Source organism: Phycomyces blakesleeanus (assembly GCF_001638985.1).
Source record: "Phycomyces blakesleeanus NRRL 1555(-) unplaced genomic scaffold PHYBLscaffold_1, whole genome shotgun sequence".
NCBI classification, from domain to species: Eukaryota; Fungi; Mucoromycota; class Mucoromycetes; order Mucorales; family Phycomycetaceae; genus Phycomyces; species Phycomyces blakesleeanus.
In genome coordinates this window covers 1,888,221-1,906,008 of record NW_017265134.1, presented here as the reverse complement: position 1 = coordinate 1,906,008, position 17,788 = coordinate 1,888,221, and the positions used below count along the sequence as shown (strand labels likewise).

At 34.1% G+C, this 17,788-nt stretch overlaps 4 protein-coding genes across 4 annotated transcripts; 2 read left to right on the top strand and 2 right to left on the bottom strand.

The window, feature by feature from the left end:
- Positions 1–10,371: 10,371 nt before the first annotated feature.
- Positions 10,372–13,557, top strand: PHYBLDRAFT_161482 (hypothetical protein; the record flags this gene model as incomplete). The annotated part of the gene is made up of 5 exons (XM_018434407.1): positions 10,372–10,519; positions 10,645–10,758; positions 10,817–10,978; positions 11,060–11,362; positions 12,134–13,557. The coding sequence occupies 5 exons, from the start codon at positions 10,372–10,374 to the stop codon at positions 13,555–13,557; spliced, it is 2,151 nt and encodes a 716-aa protein (XP_018298885.1).
- Positions 13,558–13,675: 118 nt separating this feature from the next.
- On the bottom strand, positions 13,676–14,986 carry PHYBLDRAFT_138395 (hypothetical protein; the record flags this gene model as incomplete). The annotated part of the gene is made up of 4 exons (XM_018429993.1): positions 13,676–13,846; positions 13,919–14,128; positions 14,199–14,504; positions 14,561–14,986. 4 exons carry the CDS (start codon positions 14,984–14,986, stop codon positions 13,676–13,678), a joined length of 1,113 nt encoding a protein of 370 aa, XP_018298884.1.
- Positions 14,987–15,525: 539 nt separating this feature from the next.
- On the top strand, positions 15,526–15,981 carry PHYBLDRAFT_138394 (hypothetical protein; the record flags this gene model as incomplete). Its single annotated transcript, XM_018429992.1, has 5 exons — positions 15,526–15,543; positions 15,604–15,641; positions 15,712–15,772; positions 15,836–15,880; positions 15,955–15,981. The coding sequence occupies 5 exons, from the start codon at positions 15,526–15,528 to the stop codon at positions 15,979–15,981; spliced, it is 189 nt and encodes a 62-aa protein (XP_018298883.1).
- Positions 15,982–16,639: 658 nt separating this feature from the next.
- Positions 16,640–17,388, bottom strand: PHYBLDRAFT_138393 (hypothetical protein; the record flags this gene model as incomplete). Its single annotated transcript, XM_018429991.1, has 3 exons — positions 16,640–16,859; positions 16,923–17,129; positions 17,204–17,388. The coding sequence occupies 3 exons, from the start codon at positions 17,386–17,388 to the stop codon at positions 16,640–16,642; spliced, it is 612 nt and encodes a 203-aa protein (XP_018298882.1).
- Positions 17,389–17,788: the final 400 nt, after the last annotated feature.

Genomic DNA, 17,788 nt, shown 5'->3' with positions numbered 1-17,788 from the left:
TTTGTCATAGCTGTAGTTCCAGCTTACTTTGTCCAATGAATAAAAAGAAAAATACTCTTAATATTCCTCAGAAAAGAACAAACGAGTTTATATTTATTGAAAAATATCCTGCAGAGAGCAGTAGATGTAATACTAAACTATTACAATTAAGCAATAACACAAATTTTAACTTTTGTAACGCTGACATATTTAGCTGCTGCTTTGAGAATGAGAATTGAGGAAGAGCCTGTATTGAGCACAGAATCAGTAGCTTCTCCTGTTAATATTACCTCTGAAGATATTACCTTTGAAGACGAAGACATCGAAGAATTCGAATTAGATGAAAAAATTGAAGAAGAAATTGAAGAAGAAGACAGAGGAGACGATGACGAAGATGAAAATGAGGACGAAAAAGAAGAAGAAGAAGAAGAAGAGATCATTGTGCCAGTGGATGTAAGCACTGTTTCCCATTAATGTCCCAGCTGTTCTGGAACTGATCATTGACAAGGTAACAGCTTACAGTGTCCCAACAACCCGAGGTACAGACTTGGCTGCAGATCAAGAATTAATGGTCTAAGCACCCACAAAATTGCTTGCCTATCTGTGTATACTGAACCAGCTGTTGACAATCAAGGGCAAATGGATGTAGAATGTCAACACTGTGGAACCTTGATGTGGATGAACGCGAAAATTGGCAGTTCAACAGTTGAGAACATTAAATTTTCTATGTGCTGTAGTTATGAAAAGTTTGTCCTTCCTCCTTTGGAACCAATGCCACCTGAATTCACTGAACTCTTGGCACATGGAAGACAAAACACCAGTCATTTCTATGAAAAAATCAGAAGCTACAACAGTACTTTGAGTTTTACTTCTTTGGGAGCAAAAATCAACAATTTGGTTGCCAACAATATAGGAGGAGCCTATAATTTCAGAATCCATGGAACTGTTTGCCATAGGATGGGATCTATTTCCTCAACAAGTGATCAAGATCTTGCTCATTCTAAATATGCCCATTTATATATATATAATTCTCAAACTCAAGTTCAACACCGTCAACACAATGCTCTATATTTAAACAAAGAAATTATTGAAAAGATACAGTCTGTTCTTTTGAATATCAATCCATTTGTGTCTTTGTTCAGATCAATGAATCAAATTTCTAGCCATAATGGCCATATGGCAGACCTGACATTGCGTTTAATTGCAGAGGCTTCCCAAGATCAGAGATGCTACAATGCTCCAACCACTGATAAAGTTGCTATATTAATAATGAGCAATGAAATAGCCTCTTCTCAAGACATTGTTCTGCATACTATTAATAACACTCTCTAAAACATAAATGAATACCATCAATCCTATGATGCTCTTCACTATGTTTTGATTTTTCTATACAGTGAAGATGGCTGGACCATAAAATCTACCTCTCTTTCAGGAAAGTGTGTAACAGTGATGCAGTAGTATTCCAGTCATTTGATGTACCGTCAATCATCTCAACATCACCTCCACCTCTTTGGCCACCTCTTTCAGCAATTTATTGTTGATATGTATACCAAAGTTGAACATAACCATTTACACTACATCAACAAAAATCAAGCTCACCTTCGTGTAGATCTGTATAGTGGCATCCAGGATGCAATTACCCTTGACAATACAAATGTGGCAAATCTTGGAAAGAGAGTAATTCTTTCTTCCTCATTTATTGGCAGTTCACAACACATGCGTGAGTTGTATCAGGATGCAATGAGCATTGTTCATCACTTTGACAAGCCTGATTTGTTCATTACATTTACTTGCAGCCCACAGTGGCCAGAGATTACTTCTTCTCTTCTAGGTAGACAAAAAGCTAATGACAGGCCAGATTGTGGTATTTCAGGTATGAAACAATAAAAAAATAATAAATTTAATAAATAGAGACATATAGAAATACTTTGAGACTGTATATAAGCTGCCATTTATTCATAAATAAAAAGTGTCCCTTTTTATAAGAAAACACCATCTGCTCTTGTCATTACGTCTTAGTTTCTTAAGGCTTTCTTCCTTTACTTTATTTGGTTATTAGAGTGTATTTACTGCTTAACTAGTGTTGGTGTTACAATTATGACATCAAGTCATAAATCGTACTTCTTTAGCTCTTAGCTATTCTTTTCTCTTTTATACTAGAGCTTTAGGACTTCCTACTAAATTAGCTCCATATCGATCTGACACAGTTTACCCAGCAGTATGATATAATTATCTTAACAATCTTTAAGCTATTATCTACAGTACTAACTGTAATAATTATTGGGCTGATTACTTAATCGTTTATATATATTTTATACTGACAAGATGATAGCTACTACGCTATCCCAATATGAATATGTTCTTATATGTGATAAATCCAACATCCGAGTGTCTGGATCACCACACAGATATTTGCTCTCAAGTTTTTAACTTGAAACTAAAGGAGCTTATAAAGGACTTGACCAAGAGATATGTATTTGGGAAAGTGCTGACATTCATTTATGTGATCGAATTTCAGAAGCAGGGACTCCCACATATCCACATATTATTAATTCTGTGTCCAGAAGATAAGCTAACAACAGTTCAAGACTATGATCATATAGTATCAGCCAAAATATCTGATCTAATTACTGAACCTCTTGCATATGCTACAGTCAGCAGAAATATGATCCATGGTCCATGCAGTGAGCTAAATGAGACAGCACGGTGCATGAAGAATGATAATTGTGAAAAGCATTACCCAAAGAAAGAACAAACAGAAACAGTTGAGGATAGGACTGGGCATCCTTTATATAAAAGATGCTTAAATGGAAGAACAGTTAAGAAAGGAGATATAGAAGTGAATAACCTTTGGGTTGTTCCTCACAACAAATATTTGTGTGCAAAATATGATGCCCATATTAACGTTGAGATCAGTACCTCTGTATCTTCTATCAAATATCTGTAAAAGTACATTTACAAAGGCCATGACTGTGCAATAGCAAGCGTGCAGCCAACAAGAACAGAAAATGCAGTAACTAGAGCTCCGCAAGAAGAGCAACAACACACAAATGAAGTGAATGAATTTCTTGATGCCAGATATGTGTCAGCATCTGAGACATGTTGGAGAATATTCTCTTTCAAGCTCCATCACGAATTCCCCACTTACCAAAGACTTGCTGTTCATCTCGAAAACCTGCAGCCTGTATACTACCTTAATTCCACAAACGCAGAAAGACTGTCCAACATCAACATCAACACCACATTGACGTCATGGTTTGTATACAATGTTGAAAATACAGAGTCTCGACAATATCTCTATGTGGAGTTTCCTAGCCACTATGTTTGGCAAACAAAAGAAAAAGTGTGGACTCCATGTATAAGGTTTTAAAAAGGAACCATAGGAAGAGTATATGCAGTATTACTTAGAGATCCTGAGAAGTACTTCCTGCATATTTTATTACACAACGTTTGAGGAGCCACAAGTTTCCAACATTTAAGAACTATAGAAGGTGTAGAATATGACACAAATCAGACTGCATGCCGTGCTCTTGGTTTGTTAGTAGATGATTGTGAGTGGAATACTTGCATGGAAGAAGCTGCTGCCCTTTCGCTTCTATCAGAAATGAGATGGTTGTTTGCAGTCCTGTTAGTCTTTTATAAGATATCAGACCCTTTTGCTCTTTGGAATGCCCACTGAAAATCAATGATAGAAGATTATCTTCACACAGCACAAACAGAGCAATTCAACCCTTCTCTTGAATCATCTCAAGTTATGTATGACCAATGCATGTGGAGTATAGAAAACCACCTGTCCATTAATACAGTATCAATATCTTCTTTTGATGGTTTCGTCCTTCCACCTATGCCAGTAATAGCAGAGCAAAGTCGGACATATAGAAGACATACATTGGTTAGTGAACAGGAAGACCTTTCTGCTGAAGCATTGACATTACCAGACCCAGATACCTTTGATTTTAACAACGATCAAAGATCAGTTTACAGCAGTATAATGGAAGCAGTCAATGCAGAACATAATATGTCAAGACTCTTCTTCATTGATGGCCCAGGCAGTACTGGAAAGACTTTTGTTTTTAATTCTTTACTCAGAAAAGTTAGACAACAAGAAAAGTTTATACTTGCTGTTGTAACAAATGGAATCGCTGCTTTGCTTTTGGATGGTGGTCAAACAGCTCATTCCCTTTTCAAAATCCTTCTCGAAGTTGATACACATTCAATGTATAATATTCCCATCAATTCCCAACTTGCAAAATTACTCCAAAGAACTGAGCTCATTGTCTGGGACGAAGCCTTGATGATAAGCAAGGATATTTTTAATGCTGTAAGTCAAACCATGCAAGATATCATGAAGGCAATAAACCCAATACTTGAGCATGTACTATTTTGAGGGAAACTTTTTGTTTTTAAAGGAGACATCCATCAAGTTCTTCCTGTTGTCCCTCGATCTTCAAGAGCATAACTTGTAGCACAGTGTATCAACAAATCTCTTTTGTGGTTGTATGTAAAGCAGCTTCCCTTAGTCAGAACATGCACGTGGCACAAGTAAGTGACCAAAATAGAGTAGATGATCTCAGAGATTTTGCAGCATATTTGTTACAAGTTGGTAGTGGCTCAGTTTCTGTAGCTGATGACAAATTCTCTATTCCTGTTCGTACACAAATGCGTGCAGATGGCCATACTCTCAAGCATCTGGCCAGTACAATATTTTATGATCTTGCTAACAACTCAACAAATACTGACTTCTTAATGGGTCATACAATCCTTACTTCTAAGAACAACAAAGTTAAGAAAATTAATAGTATATTAATTAATCAGTTCCCTGGAGAGGCACACAAGTTTAAAAGCATTGACAAAGGGCTAAGTGAAAATGATTTGTTAGCATATCCAATTGAGTTACTTAACAGTCTTAACCCTGGGTCACTGCCTCCAAATTCTCTTATACTAAAAAAAGGCTGTCTTATAATGCTTCTTCGCAACCTTGACCCTAAGAATGACTTATGTAATGGTACATGTCTGATATGTAATTCATTCGGTGGCCATGTAATCAAAACAACAATTGTAACTGGATTACACTGTGGAAAACTTGTTCTTATTCCTAAGATCAAGCTTAGTCCTTCCAAGTCTACTTCCTCAATCAATTTCTAGCATTGTCAGTTTCCTGTCCGTCTTGCCTTTGGAATGACCATAAAAAAAGCACAGGATCAAACCCTTGACAGTGTTGGTCTGTATCTCCCATCCCCAGTATTTGGTCATGGCCAATTATATGTTGCTCTTTCTTGGGTTTGGAGACCATCTGGGGTCAAAATTATGATTAAGTGTCCATATGACACACTTATGCCCCCAACTACTGTATATACTGATAATGTTGTATACAAGGAAGTACTTTCCACAAACTAGACCCGAAATCTTATGCCTATAATCTATAACTTAAATTCTACAAAAGTATGCCCTTTTCTTTTATTACTGTCAACTTTATGTACTTTTCATGCTATTTTATATTTATGCAACATCCAAAGATCTTTTTTTATTCTTATTTTTTTCAATTTCATATATATGTCTATACCATTATAGTATAACTTTTTCTATTCATCAAATAAACTTATAAATAAAAAGAGAATAAATAAATAACCATATTAATTATGCTATACAGCACTCGAACTTCCTATAGGAAAAGGTTTTTTATTAAGGTCTGGTAGGATCTGGGGCCCCCCCAAAGGGGGGGGGGGGAGCACCGCTCCCCTAGTATCTCTCTAAAATCAATCAATAAACAACTGTCAAATTTTTCTGATACAAGTTTTCTTCAAGACACTGTCTATTATCTCTGATCTCTCTTGTGAAATTTCTTTCATTTTATTTATTTTTCTGTCAAGTCTTCATGGAAGATTGACCATCCCCTTTTATTTTATTATTTTATTCCAATTTCCCTTTTTATTTATCTCTTAGTAAATTTACCATAATAAATTTCCCTTTAGCTAAATCCTTTACTCTATGAAACATTTCTTCCTCATAGTTAACTCTTTAGAATTAGTATTATTTACTTGACTTCTTTTAGTTTAACTATTTCTCTAATCATTCAAATTATTTACACTCTTACCTTAGTGTTAGTTTTCTTTTTAATTTCTTTAACTCTTCTATTTGGTAACAAAGAGACTATTTTATTACCTCAATTTATCTGATATCAAACCCAAACCCTCAATTCCTCTTTTCAATTCCTCTTCTTATATACAATTATCTTTTCTTGTACATCTTCTACACACAACTACATATCACACGCAACAGTTTTGATACAGAGTTTGTAAAAATGATTAAACGTTAACAAAATTTTGGTTGTCCAGCAATGCGGTGACGTTGTAGAATTCTTTATAATTCTAGAAAAATTATATTCTATTATTTTTTTGATTTTCCGATGGTAGCCGAGGCTAGATAGAAAGCAATTTTTCTATTTGTAGAGCAAAACACCAATAAATACAACAAAAAAGTATCCTTCTGTCAACAATAACTTTACGCAACCACATATTGTATCTTATTTTCTCACTATAGTTAACTGAACAAATCAATTTGGAATTAATATTATTTTTATTATATTTTCTTACAAGCATAATTATCTTCATGACTATGACTTAATAATTATTTTATTTTATTTGTACTTAATGATAGTAAAAAACAAATCACATTTAATAGATTGTTGATTATACAACTACTGGAAAAATGATCTGACATACATATGTGTAAAGGTGTAGTTACTTAGCTGTCAAGATGGGGTTTAACATTGAGTCCAGATACATATCACCATGTAACAAGTTTGTCTTAGCACAATGTGTCATGACCAGCTTTACACATGTGTGGAGTCAAATAAAAATGACAGGGATATGGTTCTTCAGCACTTTTGGTGTATTGATCTGACTTGGGATATTGAAAAGACTTTTTTGAAACTAAGGTTTTATTTTTATATGTTTTATATGGAGCTTTAAAGGTAGATAATATATTTATTTTCTATCTTGACACAGTAGTATAGTTCAATATTACACCTCTTCATTATCTTTTATATTCAATTAAATTCAATACTTGAGCAATTCTTTGGATTCTGAACCATAGTATAGTTCAACTGTTTTTATTTTAATTTCAGAAATTGCTTTATTAGTAAAAGTTTATAATAGTATTTATTTGGAAAGAACAGAATGTTTTTAAAACTATAACAATCTTGTAGTACTGATTTATTGGATATGCATTACTGCTTCTACTGGTCTGCTTAATACTGTTTGAATAGAATAATTATTTACAGAAAAGAAATACCTGAAAATATAAAAAAAAACAGACTGTTTGTTGAAATATAACAGTCTTTAAGAAGCATAGACAAATTATTAGTTATGTGTGCTAGATACTACACTTAATGTAGTATGTCTTTATATTTTGTGTACACTTTTATACTTACATTACAAATATTGAAAAAGAGCAAGCAAAAATAGATGTTGATATTGCTTATCCATGATGTTTCTTATGATATCTTTCACTATAAAAACAACAAAAAACGTTAATTTTTGTGAATTAAATAAAATAATAAATAATTTATATACCAGTAGCAAGAATATATATTAACAGAGATAGATCGTCTTTGTAAATACTTGATAGAACTCTAGTGAAAAAGAATAATATTTTATGTTAACACATTATAATCTTAATATAATTAAAAAACAAAATAAAATAGTGATCCTTACCATGTTATGTCATTCCTAGTAATATAATGTAAGGGAAATCAAAGATGGGATCAACAGTGTTCACCTATAACAAAACTTTATTTTTGTAAGATACATATCAAAATAATATATATATATATACTGTTGTGGTGGTTGAAGTTGAAGAAGTTTTTAAGAGGAAGAATTGAAGATTTGAAATTAGGAACGAAGATTCGTGAGAACTTGTGTAGGTTTTGTTTATTGAGAAAGATTTTGTATCAAAGTTTGACCAGGTTCCTACACTGAACTACTACTGCTATTTATATTGTTTTGGATTGGGAAAATTATATGACTGGGGTCAGGTAATCGATCCTATCTGAGCCTTAATCAGAGCAACGTGATCTTGGGATAATTAATGTATGATTAATTATATAAATGTGTGTAGTCCCAATGAAGTATTAACATCGAAAGTAAATGTGTTTATGAGTTATAATTATGCTTATAATAATCCACTGATGTATCCCATATTATGGTGATATCATCATATGAAATATAATCACTATCATGCATGCTAAACCTGTGTGTTAAATAATAAAGTAATCGGTAGACACCTTTGACTGGAATAGCTGAGGCCTTATATTATTTCCTTCAGACTTATTCTCAATTACAGCAGTAGTCAATACTCATTTACAACATATACATTACTATGCTGTTTTGAACCAAATTCATTTGTAGCAGTTATTCTTGATGATCAAGTCTGTAATAAAGAAAAAACAAGTCAGAAGGATTTTTATAGATATCAATTTTGCAAAATATAATATTGACCTTTATTAATCTGGACAGCGATTGTGAAATGAATGCATATAAATGAGAGCAAACAAGTATCTATTATGATAATAAAAGAATGTATTAATTTTTACTGTTTATAAAAAAATATAATAGGGAGGTTTGTGCTGTAATAACTATGCAGAGTTATGTAGGAATACAAGGCTAGTTTAGGCAACTAGGCTTGGGAGATGAAGATTATGAACTTAAGAAAGATAGTCTTTTATTGATAGCAATTGAGCAAGTATTTCTACTAAATATTGAGAGATAGAGAAGCTAAAGATAGGACATGTTGTGGTATACGTAAGCTTATGCATACCACAACAGTACAAGACAGAGACAGAGACAGAAACAGAAGGATGCAGAGAGATGATCTATGCGTTGAGAGATGCAGACAGTGAGAACACCGGAGTACTAGTTATGACTGGGATACAGGCAGGGTTATCCTTAGACACAACAGTGCAATTTTCTTAACAAAATTAAAAAGGAAATTGCCCATCTAAAAAGGAATAGTTTGTTTTATACTTCTAAAAAATGATTTTGTTAAAAGGGCACCTTTTCCAAAAATTTTGTAAGCCCAATTTGAGCTTTACAAATTGTCTTCAGCCAATAATTGAAGATTATTTTTAACTGCTAAACTAACAATATATTCAAAGGAAGATGTAGAAGTAAAATATGTTAAAAGATATACTTTTAACAATGTAGATATATTATATTAATATGACTTCTTTTATGTCATTCTTTAAAAATTATATATTTGAATTATATATATTATGCACTCTATTACTAATTCTGCAATTAGCAATATAGTTTATGCCAATTGATTGACCAAGCATTACCAGACTATCAACTTAATCATTAATACAAGTTAATGTTCATTAGCTTAGCTGCATTCTATTTTCCGACCGTGACGTGGACCTCATCATAGAAATGAAACTTCAGAAAATTGGTAAAACATTTCTGTCCATATTAGTACATTGGAAAAAAGATTGATAAAACAAAATTACACAAACCTCCCTAATAAAGAAGTATGTTGCCAAAAAAAAAGCCACTAATATAATAATGACAAACATTGAAAAAGAGGAAAGGAGCAGAAAAGAAAAAAGAAAAACATGTAAATTTTTTTCTGCATTTGAAACAAAATACTGAAAAGCTTATTCAATAAACAATAGCAAAAAAAAACTGAAAAGAGATGATCAATTGAGACCAAAAAATGTATCAAGGCCAATTTACATCTCAGTGTTTCAAGAAGTTATCTTTGAAGTGTTCCTGAACCATCACTACCACCTATAAATACTTAATATATATATTTGCAATTCAATGTCACTCACTCTTGATTATATCATCTCAACAAATCTATGTTGCGAATTTACTGTAATTTACATAACAAAATAGATGCATTATTTCTTACAAAAAAGAACTAATATTAACAATTGAAAATATTATAATGTATTACAGATAATGTCTACCCCCAACCGCAGACTCGCTCCTTCTCTTGCTAGCACTGATGTCCAGTTTTTACAAGCTTTGAATGCAATAAAAGAAAAGATGAAGGCCATGAAGAATAATATCACATTGATGGATACAAGAATTAGTGTAGTGATCACCAGTAACGCAACTACCATCAATGACATTGATGTCCACTGCAAAAACAGATCAATTTCGCATATGTAAAGTATACCTAAGTTCTGATAGACAGAATAGGTAAAATTGTAGTTCAGCTCACTTTTGTGAGTAAAGTATTTGAATAGTATTTTAAGCTACTCTATTAGCTACTGGCAGCTGTGTAGCATTAGAATGCAACATCAAACTCAAATAAAATAAAAGTGTGTTTTCTTTGAAGTCTCTTTCTTTACTATTAAATACTATTGTAAACCTTTCTTTTCATTTTAAAATGGCTCCTATTCGCAAACCAACTGTTAGAAAAGAGTGTCGATGCTCTATCTGTAAAAGCAAGACACTAGGATTCGATTGTGTATCTGTTAAAACATTTAAACGTCATCAAGAAAAAGATAATCATGATATTACACATGTTCAAACGCGTACGGTTAATACATTTGCTTTACTTTACTTTATTTTATTTTATTTTATATCATTTCCTTTTTTATTATTTTATATAATAATAATAATAATAATAATACTAACACTAATAATAATAAATGTGTAGCCCATGAAGACACATGCGATACAATTAGTAGTGCTGTTTCTGAGCCTGTAAATCAAGAGGAAGATAGTTTTGAATTTGAACAGGAAGATGTTGAAATGAATTCTGAGCTTAGAAGTAAGAAAACTTATTTTATTACATTAATTTATTTGGGTCTAACATTCCGCTTTTGTAGACCTAAATGACACAAATGACATTTTGGATATACAGACAAGAAACCAACCTTTCTCTGAAACGGATTGCGTGTTTGGCCCTGAAGATAATGTCCAGTATACAAGTGACACTTATGAAGAAGAATATGAAGATGAATTCGATGTTGAGATGGACAATGATGAAGGTAGGTACACAGCTTTAGATAATAGTATATCCTAGAAAATAGAGAGTTAATCAACGTTCTTTAAAAAAAATCAAATTAAAGATTCTTTGTTGGAATCAATCTCAGAATTGAATTTGATTCACCAATTCATTGTTATTTCGGTTGCTCTTTTTGTCTCGCTATACATCGTAGATGAAGGTGCTGTAATCCTGATTGCCATAATCAACAAGATACTGCAGTTTTTGTTTGACCCATTCCGCCTTCCAGTGAGTGTTGCTGGCCTCAAACGTTTGGCCGGATTTGAAGTGTTGACAAGTGGTGTCAAGAAGTATGTTGCATGTAGCGAATGCCATGCCATATATGATAATGAAGCCGCCCCTTTGTGTTGTACATCACCCAATTTTGGTAAAACCTCCTTGTGTGGCAACAGCTTGTTTAAGTCTGGTCCCGGGTCAAAAGCACCCAAAAAGACATATGTATTCCACTCCGTCAAGAAAGCCCTAAAGACGTTTTTTCAACGCCTGGATTTTGAAAACAACATCAACTCATGGAACCGCGGCCCGAAAATGGATAGCACTTTGTTTGACGTGTACGATGGTGCGATGTGGAATGAGATAGTAGACGTAGATGGTATACCTTTTGTTGATACCGAGCAATCACTCATGCTCACGCTGAACATTGACTGGTTTCAGCCATTCGATGGTGTTACCTACTCCTGTGGTGCCATATATCTTGCAATCAATAATCTTCCACGCAGTGAGCGGTTCAAGAAGGAGAACGTGATTCTTGTTGGGTTAATGCCAGGGCCTAAAGAAGCAAGCACTTCTGACATAAATAACTATCTGAAACCGCTTGTGGATGAGTTGATGGAGCTGTACAAAGGTATTAAGATTAAGACTCACCAATGTCCAAATGGTACTTCTATCCGAGCAGCCCTTCTCATGGTTGCCTGTGATATACCTGCTGCAAGGAAAGTATGTGGGTTCACATCCCATACAAGTACAAATGCATGCCACAAGTGTAAGCGTCAATTTTCGAGGTTGGCTGGAACGAGTTCCATTGATTATTCTGGATTTGATTTCTCAAAGTGGCTCCTTCGCACTAAGAATGACAATCGTAAGGATGCAGAGATCTGGAGAAATGCAACCAAACCAACTGAGAGACAGCGTCTTGAAGTTGCACATGGTGTTCGTTGGTCCGAACTGCATCGTCTTCAGTACTTTGACATTGTCCGCTGCACGATCATCGATTCCATGCACAATCTTTTCTTAGGCACTGCCAAAAGAATGCTGGAGAGATGGGTTGCGGATGGATTAATCGATGATAAAAAACTCATTGCCATGCAAAAGGCTGTTGAGAAGGTAGTGTTGCCGCCCAATTACACATCACTTGGGACAAAGATTGCCAAGGGATTTCCCTATATGCAGGCTGATGAGTGGAAGTCTTGGTGCCTTGTGTACTCTCCTGTGGTTCTAAGGGATGTGTTGCCGTTGCCAGAGTTCAAGAACTGGATAGAGTTTGTTAACGCATGCAGATACTTCACCAAGCCTAGTGTTTCTGAAGAAGACATTGAGAAAGGACACAAATGCTTAGAAGAATTCTGTAAAGGGTGTGAGACATTGTACGACCTGGACCTTCTCTCTCCCAACATGCACCTGCATCTGCACTTACGCCAAACAATGATTGACTTTGGGCCCGTCTATGGCTATTGGCTTTTCAGCTTTGAAAGGTACAATAGTGTCCTGAAAAATATCAAGACCAATCGAAGAAACGGGTTCGAATCGACATTTATGAGACAGTTTATTGAAGAGTCGTGGAAGGGAGATTTTGTGCATCGACTTCTGAAACCTATGCATGCACTTGCATGTTTTGAAATTTTCGATAAGTTCACCACCAACAACAACAACACCAACACCAACACCAACACTAACATCTACCTCTCTCACTCTTTCTCAATTTCCGAATATCTTGAAGCTTCACAGAATCTTTCAATGATAATTCGTGGAAACGAGCCCCTGCCACCATCCGCCTTGCCATTGAAAACAAGACCATTATCATTTATACCAAAACATGAATATGATTGTCTTGTAGGATACTATCAAGCTGCGTACAAGAATCCACAGATCTCAGGTTGCAAAGATGTAATTGATGACTCACCTTTCGTCAATGACTGGATCGAAATGGTGAAGTCCATTGATCTTCTTGGGCAAAGCTACAAAGGGTGCATTGGCACGAATGGCCGCGGATCATACATACAAGCATATTTCACTGAACGAACTGGGTCGGAACATGCGTATGTTGGAGAGATTCAGTACCTTTTTGTTCACAATTTTAGGCCAACTGTTTCTTCTCTAACATACAGAAATCCCCATAGTAGTCAGCATGTATTTGCATTTGTCAAATGGTTCAAATCCACTTCGGACAAAACAAGAGAATTAGAAGGAGTTGAGTTGTTACAGGATGAATTCTACAAGCAAGATTTTCAAAGCATCCTGCCAGTACATCGGATTCTCCTAACAGTTGCAATAGTAGATTACAAAACTACAAAAAATGTCAACAAAAAACTCGCGATTCCTTTACCAAAAAAAATTTACTATTAATTCTCATACACACACTTACTTATATATTTATCCTCTATTATTATTATTTCCTTTAATCAATTCAATTTCAATTATTACTATTTGGCCCTACAACAGAACATAGTAAAAAAGAAAATGTTTATTCATCGTTGATTGCCCAATGAGGCAATGACTGGGACAGAGTGGCAGGAACAGAGCAAGGCAACAATGTTGCTGGATATCTGTTCATTCTTGACTTTGTTCCCACGCCCACATTTAACACGTGATGGGTACGATCAATGTCATCAACCATTGTCAACAATCTGTTGAACTGTATTTATTTTTATTAGTTCTTTATTTTTCTTGTTATAAAACTTATTTATTTATTCTAAATATTATTTACCTCTTCACTTCTCCAAGTGGGGTGAGCCACATGCAAACACCGTCGTGGAAGATTGTCCACAATCTCAATATCCGACTCACCATCAGACATGGCATCCTTCTGAAAGAGTTTGAGATAGGCCTTCTCAACAGGGTTTCCAGTCTTATATCCCATTGCAGCATCAATGGCTACCCAGTTGTCCATGTATGTCGACTTGCGTCGGATAGACATCTGGTTATATAGATTGTAGCTTGAGAAAATAGTAATATACCAATTAATTTTTTATATAGTATATACAAACCTGAAGAGTACTACTGTTTGCTCTCCCCTTGCTGTTTTTCTTGGCCTTCTGCTCAGGAGACTCGTGAAAAGTACAATGACTGTGCTTGTACCTGTTCTTTATTTTATCACTTATCACCCATGGGTGAGTACCAGCTAGACGAGTCTGGGCACTAATGTAGCTCTTCAAGTAGTTGATAACAGCTACGTTATCGCGGTGGTTAATCTTCTCGTTCAAGTTCCACTTCTTCTTACTCTCGTTCTCAGCAACAAGAGCAGGGTCGTCAGACTCGAACTTCCAGTCCCACAACTTTTCCGCGAATATTTCCTAAATACAGGTTGTTTAATAAGTTGTTGATACTAACATATATTAATATTAATTACCAAGATAATGTCAGAAATCTCGGCATCACTGAGGGAGGTCTGGGGGACATAGGATGGCATCAGAGATGGTCCTAGACTAGCCATACAAGTCTGATTGTTGGCATAGACAGTTGCAAAGTCTGCAAATGCCATATGTGTCTTTCCAGACGTGTCAACAACAATGCCCATCCTGTTTTTAAAGGCTGCCATGTTGCTATTGACAGCAGCAATGTCATCCTTGACACCGTTGATATTGTTGTTTACTTTGTTAAACATTTCAACAATTTCCGCGTATCGCTGATCTTGGATAGTTGTGGATGAGAAACTGAGGGCAATTTCTCGAGGTCCAACACGGCCAGCCAAAACACGGTTTGCCGATGTAGATATACTTGCAGATGCTTTTCCTTTTCCTTTACGGTCTGTTTTTCTGCTGCTATTGGAAGGCATTTTTTCTTTATTGTATTTTTATTAAAGTTTTATATATTAATAAATTATTAAAATAAAATAAATGTATGGGTTGAAATATATTTATTTTTGTTTAATCAAAGATATACATACAAAATAAGTTAATATAAAGTAGATTTATGAAATAGCTGAGAAAAGGAAGGGATTATATATTATTTTCTATAAAATCCTTTATAACCTTGAACAACTTCTTTAATATTCAACATAGAACTTAGTGTTACAATATAATTTCGGACTATTCATTTTACTACTATTGTATTTTACTAGAGTCAATTCTCATCTAAACTGCCTTCTGTTTGAAAGCCCACTTTTTTTTCTTCTTTTTCTTTATTTTTTTCTTATTTCTTTTTTTCCTGTTTCTTTTCGGCTTTATTTACTTTTATTCTGGTTGATGTATTTGAGTTCACACCCTGGTAAGCAATTTGTTTTTATTATTCTACTGTTATATTTATTCTTAATGTTTTTTCTTTTATTATTATTGTGGTTGCTGATAGTATTACAAGTCTTTGCCATGTTGATTAATGGACAAGAACAAAAAGGTAAAACGCGGTTATTGTGTATGTGCTTCTTTATTAATTATTTTCTTTTTCTCTCCTCAGCTCATCATAAAGACATACCAACAGCAGAAATTTATCCGGTAAGTCTGAATAATGTATTTATTTGTTTTATTCTTATATCTAATTTTGTTTATTTTCTATCTCTGTTAGTACTGCCAACATTTCTATGTACCTGATTGAATGGCTTGTCTTTGAAAACCGGTTTTCTTTGGTAAGTAATAAAGCCAAACTTTATTCCATGATCTTTACTAATGCGTTTTATTAAACCTTTCAGAACAACAGTCAATGTGCACTATGCCTGGTTCTGATGAAAGTACTGGTAAGTAACCATATTATTTAAATTAAAGAAAAATAAATATTTATATAATCTAATATAATTGAATAATTTTTTAGCCTTCTCTTACTAGTGAAATACCGTAAACACGCGTTTCTTTTTAGGATTCTATCGTATTGGAAGTATTTATATATTATAATATATGAAAGGGTTTGTTATTATATTAATTATGTAGTAGCTTATATATTAGATTAGACTATATATTGTCAAGCCGTACATATTATAAGCAAGAAGCTTTTTTTTTTAAATAAAAACAATTTTTCCAAAACAATCCCTATAAAAATATTTGAAATGAAGTGCAAGAAGTATTGCAGTAGTATGACATGTGTGAATCCTATAGTTTAGCCGTGCATAATTGTCCAATAAAAGTGTTTAGATTCGGAAGACAGTATACATAAATCCTGTTTCTTCTGTTAAATGATCCAATAGAATATCATTATTTCAGTAGACAGTTTTCTCTGTAAAGTAATCCAATAGAATTCTACTATTTCAGTAGACAGTTTTCTATCAAAAATAGATTTTTTATTGGAATCTCTGTTTCAAATCAAGTTTAATTTAATGTAACATCCAAAAAAAAAAGATGCCATAATTTGATTATTCTCTCTGCGATTAAATAGTTTAAAAGAACCTTACATCTCTATATGGATCATTATAAGTTCAGAAGTTATATGGACAACTCACAGGTAACATAACATATTGCGAACAGAATCTATAAATGTCAAATTCCAGAATTTAATTATTCTGTCACTCAGAATTTCCCATACTATCGCATATGTGTAGAAATCTAATTCCCCAGTGCTGTCTGCTGCTGTCTTCGTTCGAGTAGGAATTCATGGCATGAGAAAGAGATTGGAAGGTTCTCATTTCTGCTGCCACTCTAGCGATATGATCCTGGCTATCATATTCTACTCTGGTGTCCATGTCTTTGTCGTCAGTGGTCTCATCATAGTCATCTGATGAATCACTGTTCAGCAAAAAAAAACAGGTTATTATCTATTTCAATATTGCATTACTAATTCTTATTTACAATAGAATGTGATCATCACTAAATTCGTTTTTGTCAGAGATTTCATGGCCATATGTGTCCTGAGGGTTTTCAATAATAAATTCCATTGGGGCAGGTCCATTATTACTGTTCAGGTTGGTAGTGGCAGTGGCAGTGGTAGTGGCAGTGGCAGTGGTAGTGGCAGTGGCAGTGCTTGCAGAAGAAGAAAGACCATCAAACATAGCAGGTCTAATGTTAAGGTATACTCAATTTCAGCTTTACATTACATAGTATTTTTCATCCTACTTTTAGGATTAACTTACCTTCTTTTTAGAAGTTTCTCATACTCCCCCGTTTCGTTTGGATGTTTTTTTGTATAATGTCTTCTGAGGCCTTGCAAGGACCCTAACACTCTTTTGGTTTCGCAGATAGTGCACACAAATGTTTGGTTGTCTGTAGCTGTCAGTGTGAGGAATGTGTTCCTCTTTGTTGTGAAGTGATTTTCCATGTTTAAAAATCTTTGGAACGAAAGATGTAGAAAAACGTAAACTAATTTGAGGTACCGTATCTTTAATCATGCAAAAAAAGACTGCAAAAAAATCATGTAAAATAATGTGAGCTAATTTTTTTTTGTTTACTTGTTTCCTTTTTTTTCTTTTTTTTTTCTCATGACTGAAAGGTAAGTTTCAAGCGTAATCTAACAAGATGATAGCGTTCATCATACCAAACACCCTCAGTAAGTAATATATTTATTATGTCCTACTTCATATTGATACTAATATATATTTTTTATTAGATTCTATGGAGATTCCAACATGAGATTGTATTAGAAAGTTACTTCAAACTATGCCAAGCTGTCTATTGTGGTATTATAAGGTATTTACTCCTAACATAACTAAACAAGTAGT